The sequence below is a fragment of the Panulirus ornatus genome, chromosome 51, assembly GCF_036320965.1.
Source record: "Panulirus ornatus isolate Po-2019 chromosome 51, ASM3632096v1, whole genome shotgun sequence".
Classification (NCBI taxonomy): Eukaryota; Metazoa; Arthropoda; class Malacostraca; order Decapoda; family Palinuridae; genus Panulirus; species Panulirus ornatus.
In genome coordinates this window covers 4,323,188-4,348,459 of record NC_092274.1, presented here as the reverse complement: position 1 = coordinate 4,348,459, position 25,272 = coordinate 4,323,188, and the positions used below count along the sequence as shown (strand labels likewise).

Below are 25,272 nucleotides of genomic sequence, written 5' to 3'. Positions count from 1 at the left end.
CACAGATTTCTGCAATATTTTGGTCGCAATATTAATTACAACTTTACTTTCAATGACAAATCATTTCTTTGATATATATATATATATATATATATATATATATATATATATATATATATATATATATATATATATAAAGAACACGGGAATGGGCTTGGTGAACCCAGGTCTGAGAATTATTTTCCACAGTAAGCGTATGAGTATATGTACTGGGTTCACCCCAGTGCATGTAATGGGTACAGAGTTAAAAATAAGTGAGATAAAAGTCTAAGCATACGTGAGGTAAGGTCCCAGACCCCAGCTGTGGGGGTAGAAGACCTCCCAAACCATCGTAAGGTATACGTAAGGTAAGGTAAGATCCCAAACCCCAGCTGTGGGGGTAGAAGACCTCCCAAACCATCGTAAGGTATACGTAAGGTAAGGTAAGGTCCCAGACCCCAGCTGTGGGGGTAGAAGACCTCCCAAAACATCGTAAGGTATACGTAAGGTAAGGTAAGGTCCCAAACCCCAGCTGTGGGGGTAGAAGACCTCCCAAACCATCGTAAGGTATACGTAAGGTAAGGTAAGATCCCAAACCCCAGCTGTGGGGGTAGGAGACCACCCAAACCATCGTAAGGTATACGTAAGGTAAGGTAAGGTCCCAGATCCCAGCTGTGGGGGGTAGAAGACCTCCCAAACCATCGTAAGGCGAAATAATGTTTCGAAGAAGACAACAACACATATTTAACCCAAGCGGGAATCCGCTTCGGCAATCTAAGTGTCCTCACCTCACTAAACACATAGAGCTGTTGGAGAAGGTACAACAGATCGCAAGGAGAAGAGTGACGGTGTTTTGTGATATGATTTTGTGTCTGTCTTCCTTTGAACTCTTTGGTGGAATTTACGATGGTAACACAGAAGGCCCTAGGAAGCACTTCTCCAGCAACTGAGTATAAGGCCCCAACCCACATACACAGAAAGAGGTAATAAAAAATGGGTAATCAAACATACACAAGAATGAACACACACACACACACACACACACAAGAGCCAGCGGCAGAACTCAAGAGTGACTTGCACGATTTCCAGATTACAGTCGGAAGACCGTACGGTCCTGGGGCCCCTGACCAGGCATTAGTTCAGGGGGGGCCACTGACCGAGCATTACTTGAGGGAGTGGGGGGGGGGGCACTGACTGAGCATTACATGGCGGCCAGAAAGCGAGCATAGAGACGAATTTTTCAAAGAGATCTATGAGATATCTCACCAGATCTTTACATAAAACATTTAGTTCACAGGGAAGGGAGGGATTCCAACCTGGTACCAAAAAGCCGATCACTTTTGGACAAAATCTGGACAAAGAAAACGCCTGTGGGATGTGAAATGTATGACGTATGACATAATGTGTGTGTGTGTGTGTGTGTGTGTGTGTGTGTGTGTGTAAGTGTGTGGTTGGGGGCAGGTAGGGAGCCCTCTGTAGAATCACCCTTACGGCAACAGCGGTTGAACAATGATTCTGATAAGCGACTTTGGTAAAACGGAACCTTTATGTGTATGGCTGGAATAGAAGTATGTCTTGATAGTCACAGTTATAATACGATTGGAATAATGAGAGTATTGAGACCATGCAAAGGAATTATACCTGAAACGACTGAAAATGTGCAAATAATTATATATATATATATATATATATATATATATATATATATATATATATATATATATATATATATATATATATATATACACACACACAAAATATAGGAAGTGGGTGTGGACACGTCAGCGACAGCGAAATACAGGAAGCGTGGGCAGCGTCTTCCTCGGGTTTGTTTACATGTTTCCCCGAGCTCAGGGTCAAGGGACGATTACTGTCAACGGAGCCATAGGAACCAAGTGGATATATATATATATATATATATGGAATTATGTCACTGATCTAGAAAAAAAAATAAGTTGTGGTTAAGGAGTAACGGAAGCAAGGAACCGCTGGCACGTCTCATGGTTTTTGCGGCGCTCGAGTGTGACCAGAAAGTCTGAAGTGTGGACCCGGACGTCAACCAGTCCCGACACCAATACACAACTATTATGCATCAAAAGAAGCGAGGTATAGCTACCCTAATGGTTCTGTATGAATCTTAATGGTCTTGCTTGGATCTTAAATGCCTTAGAAGGCAGTTGGAGGATATGAGAGGGTCTGAGGAGTATGACAGAGAACCATGTATGATTGAGAGGGCTGACCACGGTGTGCTGAAACGGTTCGGAGAACTGGAGAGGATGAGCGACGAGAGACTGACAATGCGGATCTACGATTCAGAAGTGGAGTGAGGGAACGGGAACGGAAGATGAGAGGATGCGGTGATGGAGGCTTTGGGAAATCAAGACCCCCGAACTTACAGAGAGGCAGGAGGGGGACGTGGAACGGAGTGAACTTGACTGATATGCTGTACGGGGGATGATGGTCTGAACCAGGGAATATGAAGCGGTCAAGGTAAACCGTGGACTTGTCTGTGAGACCTGGTACTGGATGGTGGTGGGCTCTGGTGTCAGTGTATTACACACACAGGGAATCGATATGCTACGGACGCCAGCATTTGTTGATCCTGTCGTCTCTTCCTCGCTCGGGTGACAGAAGCCATCGTATACATAAATATCATCGTTATTTCCCTTATCATTTATCATCATCTGTATCAGTATGCATACCCCAGAACACCCCCCTTGTAAGGCGTCACTTCAGCTTCGATGGTGTACTCCAAACAGCACTGAGGAATGAACGACTCTATTCGTACCGAGAAGGTCCCCCTTACCAGACAGCACTCACTTCCGTGCACTAACGATGCTGTTGCCTCTACGAAGATGACACCGCGCAGGCGCAGTCCGGTAACGCTCCGCCTGGACACAGCCCGATCCAACCCCGTTATCGACGCTCTACAGCAAAGCTCTTCAACCTAACCCCGATTATAACCCTGTTCCTTACCAAACCTTCATCCGAGAATTATGTTTACCAAGAAACTTAGAACAGAGGGTTGAAAATAATCATTTACGACTTCACTGTATCGTTATATTAAGCAAGTTTCTTATTCATAAATGCATTATTCAATTGAACTTTTTTTTTAATGCTAGCTCAGACGGCTCCGGGATAGAAAGCCACACATTAAGGCCATCTCATTAACGCTCCTCTCTCTCTCTCTCTCTCTCTCTCAATAATTCTACCACGTATACAATTTGTCGACCAGCTCTTGTGGGAGGATGAACAGCTGGGATGACTGTACACCGACCGTCGCAACCAAGATTCGATCCTGTGATTAGTGAAGCGAGACAGGCCGACGTAGGAAGTGTCCTGCTTACATTTCCTAACGCGATTGCTTCATTTACATTCACTTTATTCAATTAAATGTTTTATGTGTCCTTTATTCATTTACTTGATGCTCTCTCAACATTCAGCATCAGCTGCTCCATCTCCACTTGTTAGTACTGCCTATCATTATGTGACGTGTTTATTGATTTTTCTCTTTTTTATATTTCATTTGATAATGTTAATGTTAATCAACAGTCACTGAGAGTCAACGTCAAGAGAAACCATGAGAGAAAATGTTATTTTAACCAAATATCGGCATTACGGTGATCTTCCATCTCAGCGTTGCCACTTCCTCCTGACCATACACTATGAGTCGTCTGAACTCTCAGCGTTGCCAAGAATGTGCGATTACTTGCATAATTTTCTTCATGACTCCAGCATCATACATGGCTGCCTTCTCTTTACATTAGCCTTCACACGCTCCCTCCCTCTACCTTCTCTCTCTCTCTCTCTCTCTCTCTCTCTCTCTCTCTCTCTCTCTCTCTCTCTCTCTCTCTCTCTCTCTCTCTCTCTCCCATACCACCACGTTGCCCCCCCCCCTTTCCCCTACACGCCAATATAAAGGTACCCTTACCCCTATACACAAACCATACGTATATACGTCCACCATACACCGACCGTGGTATGGTATACTTCCCCTATACTACAATCAAGGTACCCCCCCCCTTACCCCTCCACATGGTACTCCCACTCCTATACATATACCATGTTACCCTCCCAGTGTATAATCACCCATACATACATTTCCCACAGCTAAACTACGCTATTCCTTCCCACACACACACACACATACACCATTCCTGGAATCATTCTCCTATATAATGACCCACTGTACACCCCGGTACCACTAACCCCAGAGCTGTCCCCCCCCCCCTAGTACCAATACATCAGACCCCCCCCCGCCCCGCCCCCTCCCCTCCAGTACTACGTATATCCGTTATCGTACCCAAGCTGGCCGGGGGGGGGGGGGGGGGGTAGAATACGCGTACGGTGCAGGAGGCGGGAGCCTGGCTGGGCTGGGGTCAACACTCGCGTACTGGGGGGTAGATGAGGGAGTGCAGCTACCCCTTGCCCGCGCCGGTCTGCGGTGCCCCAGGCAGCAGTAAACGTTGTGCCCACCGGCGGGTGAAGTGGGCACCCCGGCGTCAGTTCTCTACCTGCCTCTGTGGAAGACGGTGCCCGTGTGTGTGTGTGTCTGTGTGGTGGTGTTAGGGGAAGTCTGACGGTGTGGTCTTGGTGGTGTGATTTATGTGGTGAAGTGTGTGTGTGTGTGGTAGTAGTAGTAGTAGTGTAGTAGTAGTAGTAGTAGTAGTAGTAGTAGTAGTAGTAGTAGCAGTAGTAGTAATAGTAGTAGTTAAGGCAGTGGTAGTGAGTGAGGCACCAGTTGTGGAAGATGAGGTTGCTGGCGGAGTATAGACTCGTGTGGCCGGTGTGGTGGTAGCGACCAGAGCAGCGTCGAGGGGGGAACCTGTTGTGGTCCGCCTGTGGCCTTCTACCTGAACAGAGGAACGGCGGAACGACAGTGAGCAGGGAGATAGGAAAAGAAGGGTGATCTGCCCCCCCGCTGATGTGGAAGTATGTGACCTCCCTCTCGACCACCATATAGCCACAACGGGATCACGAGATATGCCCAGCGAAGTGACCCCGATATTGGCAAGGAGACGCCCCGATCTTCTTTAAACAAGTAACCAACGATATTCCTTATTCGAAAGTGTGACACCCAAAGATATTCGTCAACACATGAAGCCCAATACTGTCGAAGGATACAGAAGCGTGCGACAGAAAAATGAGTGATTTTACAGTAAGAAAGACAGGTGGAAAAAACCCATAACGTGAATACAGTGAAAGAGAGAGAAAAACAAGTGAGAATCTCAGGTGCATTGTGCAAGATATTACGTACCACTTTGGACATTCCCTTCCTGATGTGGTGCGAGGCATTATCACTGTGGTCGTCTGCAGTGTGAACCCCCACCGCCCTGGACAGGAAAACAGATTAAACTGAAAACAGATGACGGGCGCCTGTGTCGGAACTGATGGTAGACGCAAGGCCCCACACTCTAACATGAAGTGACTAAAGTGCTTTTACGGGCTGTTTGGCGCCAATTCTATCCTCCAGATTCAAAATGAAACCGAGTAAATGTGGATTTTAGTGTTAATATGCGAGTCAGAAACGACATAACGACCCTTGAACACGACGGTACGATCCTTGAGCACGATGGTACGACCCTTGAATACGATGGGACGACCCTTGAACACGAATGTTCGACCCTTTCGGCACGATGTTGGGCTGGCCTTTGACCTGACCCTTCTTAACAACTTTCACAAACCTGTATGTTCATGACAAACACACGTAGACCAGTTAATTCAGCCTCTATCAAGGAAGATCTCAGGGTATTTTCAACGTATATCAAACAAACAATTTCAATTTCTTCGTGGCAATGTGAACAGGCCGTCGTGTGGATGTTATAGTAACTCACGTTCTACTGGCAGTACACCAGTTGTAAATAGTCCCTAGTGTTATTCATGACCGGCCATATCTATCATTATGACCACAAAATTATTCATCATATACAACAACGTCGAGGAACAAAGGATTCCAATCAAAATGTCAAAGACATGCAACCCTCCTCCTTTTCCTAATAACAACAACAACAATAATAATAATAATAATAATAATAATAATAATAATAATAATAATAATACATTAGAGGTGCCTCCTCACTTAATACATTACAGGCGCCCCCCCTCCCCACTTAATACAATAACGAAACCCGCCTGAACTGATGTATTAAGGACCTATCAGGTATGGGTGGCGGGTGGGTAAGGTGGAGGGTGGGCCTGCTGGGTGCACAGGGTGAGGCAGGAAGCCGCCAGAGTTAACACACGTCTTCAGGTACAATACTAGGGGAGGCTGGCTGCCTGCGGGGGAATGGCTTAATCTCATTCCTCATCTCGGTGTAGCGAAGACCTTCCTGGAGTAGAAAATCAAGTGTGTGTGTGTGTGTGTGTGTGTGTGTGTGTGTGATCACCAGACAGGAGCGTCTCCTGGGACGGTGGGTTGAGGGCTACCTGAAGCCGATTCGTTGGGTCGTTGGGAACCAGGGATCGAAGCCTCAACCATCACCGAACACAGAACTAACATCTGTCTCCAGTGTCTGGTCTCCGTATTACCATTTTCTCAAAAAACACGTCATTCGTTTTCTTCATTCGTTGTAAGAGTAATTATCCGGTCATCCACGGACGCTTCTCGTGGCGCAACGTATCATAACCACGCTGACAGATAGCGACATACGTTCTTGCTTCACTATACAACGTTACGTTTCAGTTATAAGTTCGAGTCTGGAGACACACACATGTCCGTCAGCCCATATTTACCGGCGGACGAAATTGGAAAAAAAAAAATTTCAGTTACATTTCGAATCACGTGGTAACTTAATATCCGTTAAAACCGTTACGACCGTTAATAACGTATTCTAACGCCTCTTTATCGTCTCCCATGTCTGCCTAGATGAACCTCCAGGGCTTGTGAGGGAGAAACCCATTTATGCAAAAGACTGATAAAGAAAAACAACGTATCAATCAATGTATTTGACAGTATTGAAACCCCTAACGTTAGTTAATCCACTACAGCTACAGAACGAATGATATCAACGAGATAAGACGCAATCGGCCCGACAGAACGTTACCAGAGAGAGAGAGGGTGAGTGTGCGTGTGTAATGTGGACATAGATCATGAAAGGATACAAACGAGTGAGGAAGATGAGGTTCAAGGACTACTGTAGGATCGTCATGTATCTGCCGCCGGAACAGACCAAAAAGATTCCCAAGAAGGACAAGAAGAGGTGAGTCTCCGTCCTCTGAGTATGTCAACCACCAGGTGAGGAGTATTATGTAAGTCTGACTGTTGTAAACCAGAGCTTATGTGAGTATGTCAACCACCAGGTGAGGAGTATTATGTAAGTCTGACTGTTGTAAACCAGAGCTTATGTGAGTATGTCAACCATCAGGTGAGGAGTATTATGTGAGTCTGTTGTAAACCAGAGCTTATGTGAGTATGTCAACCACCAGGTGAGCAGTATTATGTAAGTCTGACTGTTGTAAACCAGAGCTTATGTGAGTATGTCAACCACCAGGTGAGGAGTATTAGGGTTGTAAACTAGACCTTAAGTGAGTATGTCAACCATCGGGTGAGGAGTATTATGAGTCTGACCGTTGTCAGCTAAAGCTTTTGTGAGCGTGTGAACGATAAGGTGAGGAGTATTAATTAAGCCAGTCTGCTGTGAGCAACAGTACTTAAACTTACCTTCAACTTTACAAACAGACTTATACAACGAAATGAGGTAACTATGGCTACACATAAATCTATATATTCCAATCATAAATCTACATGAATAAATACTAACTACGACATTCATGAAATTGAGAACAGCGAACTCTAAGGATCAACTGGAGAACAGCGATTTGAGAATAGCAATTTGGGGATCAATTTGAGAATAGTGAAGTGATACAATCAATCTTAGACAAGACGCACAACAGTTCAGCAATACAGTCACGAGAAACTGCTGATGCTAAAACGAAAACACACACAAAAAAAGTTGATTGATCGGTCTAGATCACGTTTCCTGGCCTGGGAAACCACCACACAACTCCAGGACCGAAAAGAAATCCAACTTCAGGTCGGCGTTCACAGATCACGTTTTCTGTCATCCAATACTCATGATTTCTCACCACAGAAGAGTATAATTCTGATTCATCGAGATCTGCGTTGTTTTAAACTTTGTCCTAATGTTGTTTGTTATGTGTGATGTATCTGGCACCGACGACGGAGCTGGAACATGATGAAGACATACAAGAAATGTTGGCAACCCCGACACCAAATGTGAGAGAGCAGGATGGTGGGGTTGACTGCTACCATCATCTCCAATTACCTCGGTCTAATCTCCCTCCTGTATTATTACCGTCTTAATGTCTTCGCAAGTGGCACCTACCCTCTTGCTCTCCTCTTTATCCTTTCTTCTTCATTGACTCTATTTTCACACAATTCTCCACATTCCTCTTCCAATTCTTCTTCTACCTTTTCTCCTCCTTCTTCTTCTTTTTGTCCCATCACAAGCTGGTGTAGCACAACACGCAGTACAACAGTGATGCACCCCTCCCAATCTCTTCCCATCTGAGTATATCCATATATTCATCTTTATCTGAAGCTCGTAGAATCATCTTTTGTGTGGTCTGCTTTCATACATTCATCACTGTATCCTACCTACACCTTCCTTGGTGATTACAGCTGCTAAAAGATTTGGGAAATAACGCGAAAATCGTTGAGAAATACGACTAAATCTGAGCCAACGACGTATTATGAGCCAGCGACGTAATACGAGACAGCGACTTAATCCGCGTCAACGAAATAAACCATCTCGTATATGATTTACGTGGAAGTCCACAGTGTCCATCTAATGGCCACCTGAGTTTGATGGTTTATTTATGGTTTTCCATAACAACAACAACAACAACTCGCTCCTTTATCCTTCAGCTTGTGATGTCTTTATGGGAAGTGACAATGGTCACGAAGGAATTCACTCTACAACCGACCAGAGCTGGTGGGTCCTTGACATGTGAAGACCAGTTCCACAGGGACAGTCCTGTTATGTGCCTGTGTACAGGGAAAGTGTCTCTCTCCTTCACACTAACACTTCCTCCTATCTCCATAATTTTACGTTTTCTTCACTTTGTGTTATCCCCATTTTGTGTCTGATGACTTCTCTACGTTTTCGTCTACCAAGATGTGTCCCCGTGTCTTGTGATGAATTTATCCAGTTTTCTTCTCTTTCTGTAGCTATTCCTATTCTCCGCCATGAATTTTGTATACTACATCTCTCTTGCTTTATCCCAGTTTTCCCATTAAGAACTCCCAGTTTACGTTTTCTTCTCACCTTATTCCCGTTCTGAACTTATCCCCCGCCCTCTCTTTCTCTCTCTCTCTCTCTTTCTCACCACCATCGTTTTCTATAACAGATGTCTTTGCCCCGATCCTCAGTTTACTTGCATTTCGAACTAGTGAGGCGCGGGTCATGACGTATCTGCGTTACGACTGCTGCGAACTGATGAAGGGCAAGTTAAATAGTTTAATGGTGGGGCGGGGAGGGGAGGTGTAATTACGACCCAAGAAGAGAGATAGACGGAACCAGAGAAGGGGGGTCTTCGCACAGACCTGGGGCCCGACTTTTAACGCTTATGTGTGGGGTGGTGGGTGAAGGGGACCAGTTGAAACCGTTCCAGTACATGATATTCTTCCGTTTCGAACGGTAACTCAATGTTTGCACTTTTTTGGTTTTTCTTTTTATGTCGCAAACCTGATCTTAAGTCAGTCATTCTCTCTCTCTCTCTCTCTCTCTCTCTCTCTCTCTCTCTCTCTCTCTCTCTCTCTCTCTCTCTCTCTCTCTCTCTCTCTCTCTCTCTCTCTCTCTCTCTCTCTCTCTCTCTCTCCCCCAGAGGAATTTCGCCGGCCGACAAAAACTTCACCGTTCAACCCGTTCACCCGACGACCACCCCGAACTAACGCGACTTAATGCGCGCCAGGAACCGCGACTCCAGCCCCTCTCCCCCAACACACACACACACACACACACACACAAGACCTGCCGTCTGTAAATCCGTGCTGGGCCCACGGGAGGTCATCATCAGCAAGCTGTGAGGAACACTTCAGACACTTTTTTTTTTTTCTCCTCCTCTCCGAATCGGACAGTTAAGAAACGGTCGGTGTATAAGTAACTACCATGTGAGAGAGAGAGAGAGAGAGAGAGAGAGAGAGAGAGAGAGAGAGAGAGAGAGAGAGAGAGAGAGAGAGAGAGAGAGAGACAGAGACAGAGAGCAAGACTGGCTGGCTCTGGTGTGTAAGGACTTGTATATGGGTGACGGGATCAGGGTGACTTAAGCTGTGTTGTCTCAGGGGGGGACTATGAGGTGACTGGGGCGGGGGGGGACTCTTCAAGGTGAGGGTGACCACTTGCTCTTCTTCCTCAATCTTCGGTAGGGTGACTTGCTCTGGTGTCTGAGGAACTCTACGAGATGACTTGCTGTCATGTCTCAAGGTCTCTCTATATACAAGTTTTCATGACGATGACTTCGTCCTGGTGCCTATAACTGAAGATGACTTGCTGTCATGTCTCAAGGTCTCTCTATATATAAGTTTTCATGACGATGACTTCGTCCTGGACCCGAAACTGAAGGTCGAACCTGTAGACGTTCCTCAGTGTCTATCATTATTTCAGCCCAGGCGAGAGCAGCGATTCTATCAGTAATCCTCCTCCTCCCTCACCTCCTCACGTGAGTTCTCAGAATCAGTGGGATCCTGGGGGGGTGGGTGATTCTCAAGGACGGGTAGATTCGAAATATAACACAGGTCATACGGGAGAGGTTTTCCCCCCCGAGGACCGAAGGTTCTGCACAACACAAAGTGGTGCCAGAGGAAGGCTACACTCTCCTGCTTTCAGGTGCTTGAAAAAAAAAAATGATGATATTTACAGTTCTTGAAACGATTACTTATCTAGTTAATGATTTCTATTCTGAGTGACACTCAAGCATAAATACCACCACAGTCAAACATGGCTATTAAGGCAAGCACACACACACACACACACACACACACACACAAGGAATAAATCGTAATATGAAATACACCTGTAGTGTATTCATTCATTCCCGTATATGTGTTTCGCTACAACTTACAGAGTTGCCTCGCCTCTGGGTGGGTATCCCGGTCACTCCCACCCATCTATCTTCGCTGCTTATCTATCCATATGTGTCCCTGACTATACATCTATTACCATCCACCCGGGTATCTACTTTTCTATCTATCGGTATGGCTCCCTAAGAGCCTACATCACGAATGATGACACTGAGTTACAACTGTACAGTAACATATGTAACAGTATCATGACAGGTCAGGTCATGTATCACCCCCGTGACCTGACCTCTGCTTCTCAGGCTCAGCTTGGCTGCAGCCAAGAAGTGGGCCAATACGAGTGTCAACCAATCTCTATTTCCAGTGACTTTGTCTAACTTGTAACATACACGACTTGTAGGGCAACTAGAACGAGATGACCTCCGACCCGCGCCCTGACCCCGACATATGAGCACAGAGCGATCAGGTTTAATGGGACGAGTTGGATGATGAAAACAGGATCAGTTACTAACTTGGGTATACACACCTTGGCTACAATGAAGACAAATAATTTCGTACAGACAAATTCATTAGTTTTCAGTGAAGACGTTTAAACTTTGAAATTAAAGTAATATAACATAACTCTGACCTCCTTAAATGCCACCATTGGCAACACTGTCAACTTCTGTCTTTAAATGCCTCCTCCTAAACGCTGTCAAAAAATGCTGGACCTTTTTTTTTTTAAAGGACCTTCGTGGTTTGTATCATCAGCACTTGGCGACGACGAAGGGAACCTTTATGTGATCAGGTCATAAGGGTCGTCAACGTCAAATTGTAACTAGCAATTGAAAAATCCTTAACACCTTCATCAGGTTTAACTTGATAAGTGGAAGACCATACACGTTCTCACTGCTCGTGTGTGTGTGTGTGTGTGTGTGTGTGTGTGTGTGTGTGTGTGTGTGTGGCCAATACCAGTGACCTGCACCAGAAAACACGGCCATTGTTGCTCGCCACAAGAACCTGCTTCCCACATGCCAATGTCTCCTACACCGCAGCACACACACACACACACACACACACACACACACACACACAAACCAAATCTAAATCTCTTAAACCAGTTTGGTAAGGTCAACAATGAACACATCTTCGAAACATGGGTGAACATGGCCACACCAGAAGCCGAGACACGACATCATGGAAGAAAACTGCTGGAAGGGGATCGTAAATATGAACCTGGCTATCGTAAGACAGGAGGACGACTGGAATGAACCGAGTTGTGGGACACGGAACGTACACAGCTCACTGAGTTATGAAGCAGAGAAAGTTCAGGAGATACGGCCACACGAGCGTAGACATGTCCCCCCCCCCCCCCTTTGTACTATGCAATTAGCAACCGGTAATTACAAATACGTAATTACCCACGGGACTCCGTACAGCAGTGGTTAGCGTTGCCACCCAACAATTAACGAGCCTGGGTTCGAGTCCTGGACAAGGGAACAGCAGTCACCAAGCCGACTCACAGGCAATCCAGCTGTTCATCCTGCCCTTTAAAGGGAGGCTGGTCAGTCAACGGGTACCTGGCGTAAGCTGTGTGTGTGTGTGTGTGTGTGTGTGTGTGTGTGTGTGTGTGTGTGTGTATACATAAAGTTGGGACATGGTACATATATACAAGGTTAACTGACGGACGACACCTATATAAAGCTCTCGCCCCGTAACACACACACACACACACACACACACACACCCATACATCTGAGGTCTTGCACAACCGGTTTGACCCAGGTTTGGTGGGTCAGGCATGCAGGAACCGAGGTGAAGGCGTTGATTCCTGACAACAACGACCATGGCGGCTTGACTCTCTCTCTCTCTCTCTCTCTCTCTCTCTCTCTCTCTCTCTCTCTCTCTCTCTCTCACTAAGATGTATCATACACTATCAGTAGCACAAATGCAGCTGGGAAACACAAGTGACGGTGTGGTAATAGAATAATAATAATACAAACAACCTCTCTACTGTGAGTTACTCTGTGTATCTATGGGTGACACAGACGAGGGAAGGTTCCCTCACAACCAGACCGACTTGTACCACAGCAGACCAAACCGACGAGACACAGCAGGACTCATATTCATTTTATCCTCCTGTACCCCCGAGCCTCCAGCTCACAGCCGGAGCAAGACGCAAGACAAGCATTATCAGAACCTTGTCATCTGCTACCAATCAGGTACCTCAACACACCCTTCATCCAAACCCCAGCGAACCCACGCATTAACCCACACAACCCCTCCTACCACAACCCTGTACACAACAGGATCTAAGACCTGGGAGACATTACGACACCTAAAACCCCAGCGAACCCACGCATTAACCCACACAACGCCTCCTACCACAACCCTGTACACAACAGGATCTAAGACCTGGGAGACATTACGACACCTAAAACCCCAGCGAACCCACGCATTAACCCACACAACGCCTCCTACCACAACCCTGTACACAACAGGATCTAAGACCTGGGAGACATTACGACACCTGAAACCCCAGCGAACCCACGCATTAACCCACACAACCCCTCCTACCACAACCCTGTACACAACACGATCTAAGACCTGGGAGACATTACGACACCTGAAACCCCAGCGAACCCACGCATTAACCCACACAACCCCTCCTACCACAACCCTGTACACAACAGGATCTAAGACCTGGGAGACATTACGACACCTGAAACCGGAAACATTACGACACCTGAAACCCCAGCGAACCCACGCATTAACCCACACAACCCCTCCTACCACAACCCTGTACACAACAGGATCTAAGACCTGGGAGACATTACGACACCGGCAGGTGTACAGGTAACTATTTCAGGGTCAAAGGTCACCATTAAACCTATGACAATATTCATCAACGGGTGGAAAAGGGAGGGAAAATGCTCTGGCATACATAATAATAATAATAATAATAATAATAATAATAATAATAATAATAATAATATTAATAATAATATTAATAATAACAATAATAATAATAATCCATATTCAAGACGTCCCATCAAGTCGTCCCACTGACCTGGTTAGCCCCTAAGGCGCCGAGAGAGAGAGAGAGAGAGAGAGAGAGAGAGAGAGAGAGAGAGAGAGAGAGAGAGAGAGAGAGAGAGAGAGAGAGAGAGAGAGAGAGGTTGTTTTCAGGACACTGCTGGGTATAACTGTGTCTTCCCCACGTCCTGGACACATGAACACATCACCCACAGGTAATCTGACGGTGGATACGTGGGCTATACACACCACAGGAGGTCCTGGATACGTGGGCTTCAAAGACAAACCATACACGAATATATAAACACAAGAGCATACTGCAGGCCTCAAAAATAAGCCAAAATTTGAATCAAGATCACGAACGTTTCCCAACCTATATTTGCCAACAGCTGGGCAATGCAATATTGAGTGATCTACCAATCTATGCCAAAATCACCTGTAATCCAGAGATGAATTTCGACACTAGGAATAATAAAGACATAAATCCAGGAGAACTCGTCTAAAGTCGGAGGTGACCCACTAGGCGAAAATTCCCATCAATATGTAGATTTCAACGTCATTTCGTACTAGCAATGCTACGTAATTGCCATACCCAAGAATACCCTTAATCAGTACCGTTTTCTTCCTCGGGAAACCATCAAAAGAAAATGGTCCTTTGATACCAGTAACAGATGTAGTTTTATCCCCAACATCTGTCCGACTACTGCTGCGATGCTGGTGACTCTGGAGGCAATGAACACTGCCTTGTACCAACCAGTCGTTAGAAACACCTTACCAACCACTCGTTAGAGCCACCTTAGCCCTTTTGATCAAGATTTCGGTGGATCTGTCACTCGCTACAGCACCGAAGGCAAGACAACGAACGTCAGCAGTTTTTCTCCCTAGCAGCAGCATCAGCGGCACGAACGACACCTGCAGCTGCCCAGCACCAGCGGTGCCACCAACACTAGCGGTTACAACAGTGCCAGTACTGCTAACACCTCCAGTGCCAGCACCAGCAGTGGCGTCGACATCACAAGAGTTAGGAATACCAACACCAAGGTTTTACAGGAGCACCAACACCACCAGCGGTAGCAGCTCCAACAGCAGCACACCAACAAAAAATGTAGCACACATCGAAGCAGTGAGGAGGAGGAGGGCTGGGGCAACCAAGTAAGACGGCCCCTCTCTCTCTAGCGGTCATCGCTCTCCCAACCTACTGTCTGTAGCAGCAGCTGCTGCTCGCTAGACATGCTGCTTCCCTCCTACTGGAAGTAACAGCTTCCGTCTTCCCTCCAACGTCCCATCAACAGGACTCTACCCGTTAACGGTGTCCTTGAGGACCTCCACATCATCAGGGATATCATTCATCCTCCTCACAAAACCAGCTACATGACTACGTCATTTCTATGAATAGAATAACGGATATATCAAGTCATTTATCAATTATGAAGCCTTCGTTTTTAATCCAGTGCACTTAAATGTTTTTGCCTTTACAGTGGAGGAGTCGAGAACTGAGAAGACGGGAGCAAATACAACGAATACAAGCTCTTGTGTATACATATACACACAATGACACTTTCTTTAAATCCTAAGCATACATGTATCATGGTGTGTACAACAACAAGCTCCTTAAATGATGTGTACGACGGTACGATCATTTGTGTACGACGGTACGACCCCCTGAATACGACGGTACGACTCCCTGAACACGACGGTACGACCCCCCTGAACACGACGGTGCTCAGCGGCCGTACAGTCAGTGTTGTAAAGCAGAACCAGTAATCTACCTGGATGAAGGAGGAGGAGGATCTCTGAAAAACACATGTGCGCGAGTGTGGGCACATCTAACTGCGCTCACCCAAGGCACCGAGAGAGAGAGAGAGAGAGAGAGAGAGAGAGAGAGAGAGAGAGAGAGAGAGAGAGAAGTACCCCAACCTGTACCTGCTACGAGGTAATACTTGCTACAAACGAGTTCTACAGTGACCAGTCTGGGGACGCTTAGATGCCCGCGGAAACATCAAGTCTCAAACAAGAATTTCTCAGAAAAAAAATTTAAAAAAAAATCACTCGGAAACGCAAGCTTAAAAGTACATATTTTCTTTATTATTTAGAAACACAAACGTAAAAACACCTTTAAAAAAAATACACACACAATCCTAAAGCTCCCATCAACATAAGATTAAAACACCACCATATAAACCGAACCTTAAAGTAAAAAAAAAGCTTAAAAAACACAAAATCGAAAAGTACCATTATCCAAGCACACTGGCGTCCAACTCCCTCCATGAACACTGCAGGTGGGTAATTACATACAGGTAATTCTACACACACACACACACACACACACACACACACACACACACACACACGGTACAGCAGAAATGCCCTCTGACCTACAATGACCCGAGACATCATAAGGTCACCATGGCAGCATTCACAACCCCAGGACATTCCTGTGTTCGACCTACTCTAACCTGTGGCTCTCTCTTCCCCACCGCCCGGCAGTGTCGAGGACGAGGTCGAGATGCGGGTCTCGGAGGACGAGGGCGTTGTGGAGGCCGAGGACGTAGCACCGCTGCCGGCCCCACACCTACGCCCGCCCATGTTCAACCCGGAGGACTACGCCCACGCCCTGGCCAAATACGCCCGCATGTCCCACCTCTACACGCCCGAGGTGCCCAAGGAGAAGAAGGTAAGAGAGAGAGAGAGAGAGAGAGAGAGAGAGAGAGAGAGAGAGAGAGAGAGAGAGAGAGAGAGAGAGAGGCAGTTGGATCTTCAATTTCCCAACATAAATACAGATCACACACAACCATCCTAGCCGATGTATATTACTTCCGTGCTAAAGACATCTGTTCCCCAGGGGACTGTTCTTCCACCTTTGCTGTTTCTCATACGTGACACACACACACACACACACACTGTCATACCACGGCTCTGGATGATACAAGAACAAGCGTGAAAGCTTCAACTATAAAAAAAAAAAAAAAAAAAGGTGTTTCAAAACTCTCAACTCACGGAACTCATCTTTAGTTCAAGACAATTGTTCATGCCTTATGGCAGTTCACGTCACACGAACATTAGTAGAACTAGAAGGTAAACATTGAATTCTACCCAAGTTTGAGACACTTTGTTCAATCGGGTCACACTGGGCCGCTGTGGCGCGCGAGTTCAAATTGAGTACAGACAAAAGGTAGTAAAAAAAATAATTCACACACACTCGTCCATAATGCTGGAAAAAGCGTCATCACATCAAGCGTAAATGTCAACGATCCAGAAGAATACCCGACGATGACGACCTTAACCTCCTCACCAAAGACAAAAGACTAACGGTCAAACCCCATCATAAAAATAAGCGAGTTGGATCTTACGAAACGAGGGACGAAAAAGCGATGATGACTCGCTCTCTCTTTAAAGCACTTATACTCTCTGATCTTGATCAATGATAAGCACTAATACTCTCTGATCTTGATCAATGATGAGCTTTAATACTCTCTGATCTTGATCAATGATGAGCACTAATACTCTCAGATCTTGATCAATAATAAGCACTTATACTCCCTGATCTTGATCAATGATAAGCACCAATACTCTCTGATCTTGATCAATGATGAGCACTTATACTCTCTGATCTTGATCACTGACAAGCGCTTATATCACTCTTGTAAGGTGAAGAAAAATGGAAGAGTTAGAAACGGGACTAGTAAGATCCCGCAGTGAACCGTCCTAAGACCCAGACTGCTGCTGAGGACTGAAATAACCTCCACTCCACAGACATGGCACATCCCCACAAGGCACAGTTCCCCAGCCACATCAAAAAAGAAGTTCCTCCAGGCTGGTAGCAGGAGGGGGCCACGGAGGACTGCGATATACTTCTATAAAGTCAAAACATGCTGGTGGCTACTGCGAAGGTAATGCCAACTGTATTATATTACTAAGGGACGGAAAGGAGTACAGTTTCGTCCGGGGAAACACCAAGCAGAAATCATACCAAAAAAAAAATAAATAAAATGGAACTATTCTCACAGTCAGAGAGAGTCAGCGTGGTTGAGAAGCCTGGATAAGAGACCGTGTATGAGAACGCTTCTGTTATCATGAATATCGTCCAAAATGTCGGCAATTTAGCGTGTCCAGGTATCACCGGTAGTTGCCCCGGTCTTCAGAACGGGATTCGAACGATGGTTCTCTCAACAAAAATCATTCAGTCAACATGCGGAAGCCACAAGATCCAGACTTCGGTTTGGTTCAGTGGGCCAAGTTTAACACTGCCTTCATACGTCGTGTAAACATAACGACGAAGAATCAGGCCTAAAGGTGTCTAATATAACCCATATGGTCACAAAATACGTTTCTTTACGACTGAAATTGACTCTAACATCAGTCAATAACAGTTTGATTCAATACAGCGAAAAAAAAAGAAAAGAAAATTGCGAAAATGGTTGCCTGTGCATGACTGGCCATGCGAGAGAGGTGTTAACCGCTTCTTCGAGCATGCAATCGAATCAGTTATTACACAGGTAATTCAACCATGCAAGATCCACTGAAACACACGAAGATTGTAATACTCTATAATGAATCTAACTCGAGGAATTCAACTCAGTCCTTGATGGATTTAACTTCAGAACTTCAAGCAAATGACAGGTTATAATAACTTCAATTTGAGGACTTCATGGTTGCAATAGGTGAAACCTAATGTAAGCTTTTCTAGAGTTGACTTGAGGAGCTGAACTTCCGCCCTTTAAGTCTACAACAGGTTACAAAAACTTCCTGTTGTTAATCCGGTCATAATCACGAAAACAGACGCAATGTTATAAATGTAACGTCTTAAAGAGTGGTACCTTACAATCTCTCAAGACTTATTTTGGTGTAGCGGCCAGTAATCATTAAATATCGGCCCCTACGTGAGGTCAGCTGAGGTTTTCATAGGTCATGTTGACTACTGGGCGAGTCTTGTTGACACAGAGAATTGCAGGGGTCGCGTTACTACTGAATGAGGCATCTGGGCCTCTGACACCAGAGCCTAATGAGTCATCTGATACCGAAACATGTAATGAGTGAAGCTGATAATCCACCATCTTAAAGTTATGATCTGCAATGGCATAAACGACTCTATAATGGCAGAACAAAGACAGTAAATCTAGAACTCATAATACTTAAGTTTCCATAAACATTTCAGGGAATTCAGTAGCTTAAATTGTACTAAGCTGACATTAGGGGACATTGTCTATACTGCAGATAATTTGCAGAATTCAAGATGTACTTAATCACTTCTAAGAAACAGTGTCACATGATGTTCTTGGCTGTTCAGGGTCGCGGTCGAGATAAGGAGAAGAACATTGGGCGCGACGCGCCTCAGGAGATGTCTCTCAAGCAGTTCAGTTCCCTACCGGAGCTGCTTAAGAAGCTACGGGAGGACCTCAAGCTGTCGTACCTCAGGTGGGTAACTCACGCTCCCGATGCATGACCCATACTAGGATGCCATCATTGCCAGATACTTGGTCAAAAATTGAAAAAAAAAAAAAAATGTATCGCATGTTTAAGACCCTGACTAAAACTTTCGTCACATGAACTCAAGAAACAAAGATCTTTCTATGTGTATATAATATATCTTATAGCACGTTTAACCAGGCCCACAACCACCTTACTACAACCACTGACCTGACCTTCACCCACAGTTTCGTTAAGGAGCTGGTCCGTGACCCCCACGACGGGGTGACCTTACTGCTTGATGTCCTCAAGATGATCCAGTTGGCCCAGACCGATCTTAATGGTAAGTAACCCTTATTAAGTGACTTAATGAACCTCCTTGAACTTTTTTCCTCTCACTGGCCTTCAATAATTGGTCCCCATTCATCTTACTGCTGAGTTCTCTGGACTAAAAATGATAATCAACTATACTAATTAAGAAAGTGTCATGGTTTCAGGCCATTATATTGGTTAACATTAATTTTTACTATTTAGAATTATAGACATTATTTCTAGTTTTTTATTCACCAAGACGTTACCGGAATTATCATTATCACTATCATTATTATCATCATCTACTTCATTATCATTCTTATCCCTGCACAGTGACCACGCCTTCTTTACCCCAACCAAACCCACTTATCTGTCTCCCCTCCACTCCCCCTACAGGCACGGCAAGCAGCAGGGAGCAGCAGATGGCGCTCCGTCGTGCTTTAATCGACGAGCACGAGTGTCTGTCTTGCCTGCGGCTGTGCTTGCGATCAACAGATGCAGCCCTCAAGCTAGCACATTATCCCCATGGCCTATACACTCTGGCTGTGGCTACCATGAGCAACCTGGCACGCAGCCGTACACTGGCTTTACAGGTGGCTATCTCTAAGCTACTTGTACATCCCACAACACAGGAACCTTAGGGAACAATAAGGAAATGACCAGTGATCACAAGAGATAGATAGATAGATAGATAAAGAGAGAGAGAGAGAGAGAGAGAGAGAGAGAGAGAGAGAGAGAGAGAGAGAGAGAGAGAGTTTCGAGATATGATGAGTCGCGTCTCATCTCACAATATGGTGTGGAGAATGTAAATTACAGTTTGAGACAGCCCTCAAGATCATGTCTAAATTTTGTAGTCACACTGAGCATTAGTGAGTTTATAAGTTACTAAATAAGTGCAACATATGTATATAAGTATACATTTACACAAAAAATTTAAGCAATTCAATAATCTCTACTGATATCAATCCATAAGTGAATATATATAATCTACATCCAAATAAAACATATATAACACATACCTTTTCTGCAGTTATGAGATATCTTTAACACCTTAACCCACACTCGTAAAAAATGTACATGACTTTTTTCTAGTTGCTGGCACGTGCGTGCATAACGTCATCGGTAGGACACAGGCAGGTTCTGGATGCATTAGCAACGCTACGCCTCCGGTTTGCTGAGCCGGTCAAGTGCAAGTTCCTCGTGTCCATGATGCTGTCGCACCCCCACCCCAGGTACTGTAACATCCCCAATCTCAGGTACTGTAACACCCCTACCCCACATACTATAATGCTATACTTTACTTCAGCATCAACCCATTACATTCCCTCTCCCTTCATCTCTCCCCCAGCTTCCAGCTATGGGGCCTACGGTTCCTGAACGCCCTGGTGGCCTCCACAGCCAGCCTTCAGGAAAGAGTCTATTTGCAAGAAGAACTGGCCGAGGCGGGATTCGACCCCAACGCTCTCAGAAAGGTAAAACACCCCTCACTTTCCTCCCTCCCACCCAAATCCCACTAGAATCTTCAGCCACAGGTCTGGATGTGACAGTACCTTAACTACTTCTACAGGTATGAGGTGAGCATCGAACAATGAACCTCAGCCATAGGGATAAGGCTATAGCAGCCGCTTCTAACTAATCATGGGGCAAACACTAGCATTCCACTGGAAGCTACCTCAGAGCTGCAGGAGCCCCAATGAAGGGGTCATCAGGTCACATACAAACTAAAACTTTCCCAGAATGTCTATATAACTAATGCCACTCCTTTTACATTTTAGTCTATGACGAGCAATACTCCCTTCCCATCTTGTGTGTTAGAGACAAAACTTTCTCTCATACAAGTATAACTGATACCTCACCTTGGAAACTTAGCTCCTCATCTGTGTCAGACTGAGTCTTAGCCTCATCCCTGTCTACATGTACCACGGCTAATGGTCTTTTTTGTGTGTGTGTCTTCTTACAGATCATTGAACGAAGCGGGTCTGACCACCTCCAGCAGCAGGCCATGGTGGAGCTGAATCGATGGACTTCTGCCTACATTGACGTGAGCAACTTCCATAGTGAGATCCAGGGCCTGAGGACCTCCAACTCCACTCTGCAGGAGGAACTCAAGAAGCTAAGGGAGGCTAATATGGTGAGTGGTGCGAGATAATGTGTAAACAGAAGAGTAAATAAATATATCAATGACCAAGGATAAATATGAAAAGGATGATGCAAATAAAATACACTAAATATAACAGAAATGGACAGTTGAATATTGGATAGTAAAGAGAGATGCTATACACAGGAAAATGACGAGAGAACTGTAACATCATAATGTATAAATTCTTTTAAAGCGTTTATCGTTTTGTATATTTAGATTATCATTCTGTACTTCACTCTTAGCCTTTCTCATTATAAGTAGCCAAGCTCATTGTTAACTGTTCTTCTGTAATTCACTCTTCACCTTTCTCAGTATAATTAGCCAGGCTCACTGTTAACTATTGTACTCTCCTCAGAAACTCCTTGAAGAAAATGTCCTCTTGAAGACTGTGGGTGGAGAGGTGGAAGAGCGATATGCAGCTCTCCAGCGCCGTCTGGAGCATAGTGGCATACCAGTAGCACCCTCCCCAGTTCCCTCTGTCAGTGACTCAGACCTCTCTTCCCTTAACACCTTCAGGAACATCACAATGCGTCGCAATTCCGCCTCGCCCTCCAGGAATGGAGACACCAGGAGTTCCATCACAGAGACCGACTCGGTCATATTCACTCGGGGTGATGAGAGGTCTATCACGCCCTTGCTGAATGGCAATCCCAAGCTTTCCACTGACTCTGACAGCAGCAAGGCCTCTATCTCCTCTATTGAAACAGTTACCCCTTCACAGCATCTCTCTGCTTTATGTTCCAGTGTCCTCCCTCCTGTCAGCAGGCATCATTCCTCCTCATCCACACCTGAACCAAGGCTCACTTCTCCTCTGAGAAGTTCCACGGCATCACCAGTGAGAAACCCTGAAAGAAAAGATGACCAAAACAGAGATGATGGTATGCCAATGAGAATCTCACCAATACAAGAACCTGAGCGGAAAAGAATGTTCTCGGGAGACAGATTTAATGAGCCAATGCCCATGACACACATCGATATGACTCTTGTGAATGACAAAAAAGCTCCACCGACTGGAGCAGAATTACAGCATGACAGAAGTAGGATGCCTCCTGATGGAAACCAAGTACCCCAGGAGCCTGCAAGACCCTCCAGATCAAGTAGTCGAAAAAGCCAACAGATACTCATAGAGCCACCACAACTAAATGGTTCAAGCAACCTTTCTGATGGGGAGAGACAAGTATCAATTAGTCCTATGCAAAGCAATGGTAAACCAGGCAGTAAATCTTCCTCAGCCACACACACACCATCACCTAGGTCTGGGTCGCCTCCTAGCAACAAAAGAAAGGCTCCCAAACCACCTTCCGGCTCCACCAGCCCATTATCATCCTCAACTTCTTCCCTGTCTTCCTCATCCTCCACCTCCTCCAACCCAGGAGGGGAGCGGAAGGATCCGGAATACATGAATGTGCCACGCCGGGATTCATCGCAGAACAAGAGTCGCAGTGTTTCGCCCACTAGTAGTAAAACTCGCAGTGGGAGTGAGGAGGGCGACCTCGACTATGAACGTGATGTGGTGGTGTATGAGGCCATCACCCTTGCTAACGATAGGATCTTCATTGATAAAAACAACACTCAGAGCTCCCGTGGCTCCGATCAAAGTCAGAGCTCGACGGAGACAAAGGTCTGCCTGGAGGAAAGAAATAATCAGGATGTGTGCCCTGATGGGCCTAACGTACGCCAGTCTGTGCGTCACTATGAAAACTTGGTAATGATGTCTGATCATTTCGAAGTGAGAAAAGAGAACGAGAAGATCGATACACCCAGAAAAGAGGAGAAAAGGAATGAGAAGAGAGAGAAGGAAGAACGAAGTAATGAAGTGGAAGATAAGTCTGAAAAACAGGAAGATATTAGTGAAAAGGAAGTAGAAGCTGTAATGTCAGGTCTTGAGAATGTATTAAGGAGTGCTGAATCCTCACTTAGCTTAGAGTCACAAGAGACTGTAAAAGAAAACCCACTCTTAAAAGAAAACTTTGAGGACCGGGCAAGCCCAGAAAATGCCACAAATGAAGAAATTGAGATTGTACCAACTCGAGTTCCTCAGCTCCCCTCTCGATCTCGCTCAAGGAACTCCCAGACAGGCATCAATCAACTAGATCCAGTTCTGTTTTTGGAGATTGAGTCCCCAGCTGAAACAAGTGACACCGAAACATTCCGCAACAACCAACCACTTCCAAGTCCACACACTGTGGAGACTGAGTCAACCACATCATTTGGTTATGTACGTCCAGAAAGGTCTCTTCGACGCCATGAGACCTTTGTTGATCGCAGTAACAATGACCGCAAGTCTCGGGAAGAGTGTCGTCGAGGCATAAAGCGTAGTGAGAGTTTTCAGGCTGGCAACAAGACAGACTATAACAGTCATCGATCATACTCTCCAAGGCGTCGAGGGTCAGCAGACCTCCTGGTGCCTCTGGAGGAAAAAGAGGTGCACATCAGTGGTCGGATGTTCACAAAATATACCCCACATGAAGTTGAGCGTCGGAACCGTGTAAATGAGCTTATAACCGCTGAGATGAACCGTCGTAAGAACCGTAGCATGGAAGACCGCCTTGACCAATGGTTGGAGAGTCAAGGCAATGATGGCCAGTGGACCTTGAAATGGAAATATCCAGAGATCCACCATGAAAAGGAAGAGAGACCCAGCCGTCAGAAGAGCAATCGCAAACAAGAAAGTCGATCACCTAACCGTTATGATGACAACAGAAAATCTTCAAAGTCCAAAAATACAGAGAATAGATCATCTCCAAAACACCAAGACAACAAAAGCCAATCTTCAAAATACTCTGTTGATCCCCCGGGGCCACCAACTAAGCCATCACGCAATAGCAAGCAAACAAAGTTCTCCAGTACTGAGATCAGCGCCTTCAGTGGCTTCAAAAACCCAAATGGCTTCCGGGAGAGTGACTATGGACCAAATTTTATGCTAAACAAACCATCTGCCCGTTTACCAGACTTTGCTGATTATGGTGGTAGGGATTATCCGCCCCCACGTGGGCGTGGCTCAAGGGAAAAGGGCCTTGGTGTTCGACGTAAGGGAGAGATTGACCCAGACATCCCAACACCAGACTATTCAGCCACACCTGCGAGCACTATGTCCACAGTGGTCAATGGGCCTTCCTCTAAGCACATTCTGGACATGCCATCAGGACTCTACTGATTTATATTTCCAGTTCGTTATTGCATTCCTCGTTTGGAAGTGTTTTCATTCTAAGGAATTACAAAAGAGTGCCTGTAGAAAAAGTTTTTTTACAACTCAAAATCTTGAGAACTGAAATATACTACAGTGCAAAGATAAACATTAAGTTTTTTACAACTCAAAATCTTGAGAACTGAAATATACTACAGTGCAAAGATAAACATTAAAATGCATAAAAACAGTATT

The 25,272-nt window shown here is 45.4% G+C and overlaps 1 protein-coding gene across 3 annotated transcripts in view; it reads left to right on the top strand.

Annotated features, from left to right (window-relative positions):
• The window catches only part of mwh (multiple wing hairs), an 86,925-nt gene extending 61,876 nt beyond the window's left edge, over window positions 1-25,049 (top strand). For 2 of the 3 annotated variants that reach the window (XM_071691864.1, XM_071691862.1), the window contains 8 exons: window positions 16,520-16,706; window positions 19,320-19,447; window positions 19,687-19,781; window positions 20,147-20,343; window positions 20,843-20,982; window positions 21,099-21,222; window positions 21,711-21,881; window positions 22,246-25,049. In XM_071691864.1, coding sequence (XP_071547965.1) covers window positions 16,520-16,706; window positions 19,320-19,447; window positions 19,687-19,781; window positions 20,147-20,343; window positions 20,843-20,982; window positions 21,099-21,222; window positions 21,711-21,881; window positions 22,246-25,047 — 3,844 coding nt within the window. In that variant the 3' untranslated portion in view covers window positions 25,048-25,049. Of the gene's footprint in view, window positions 1-4,388; window positions 7,179-16,519; window positions 16,707-19,319; window positions 19,448-19,686; window positions 19,782-20,146; window positions 20,344-20,842; window positions 20,983-21,098; window positions 21,223-21,710; window positions 21,882-22,245 lie in introns of those variants that run through there. The other variant, XM_071691863.1, reaches the window with a different exon arrangement.
• The last annotated feature ends 223 nt before the right edge of the window (window positions 25,050-25,272 follow it).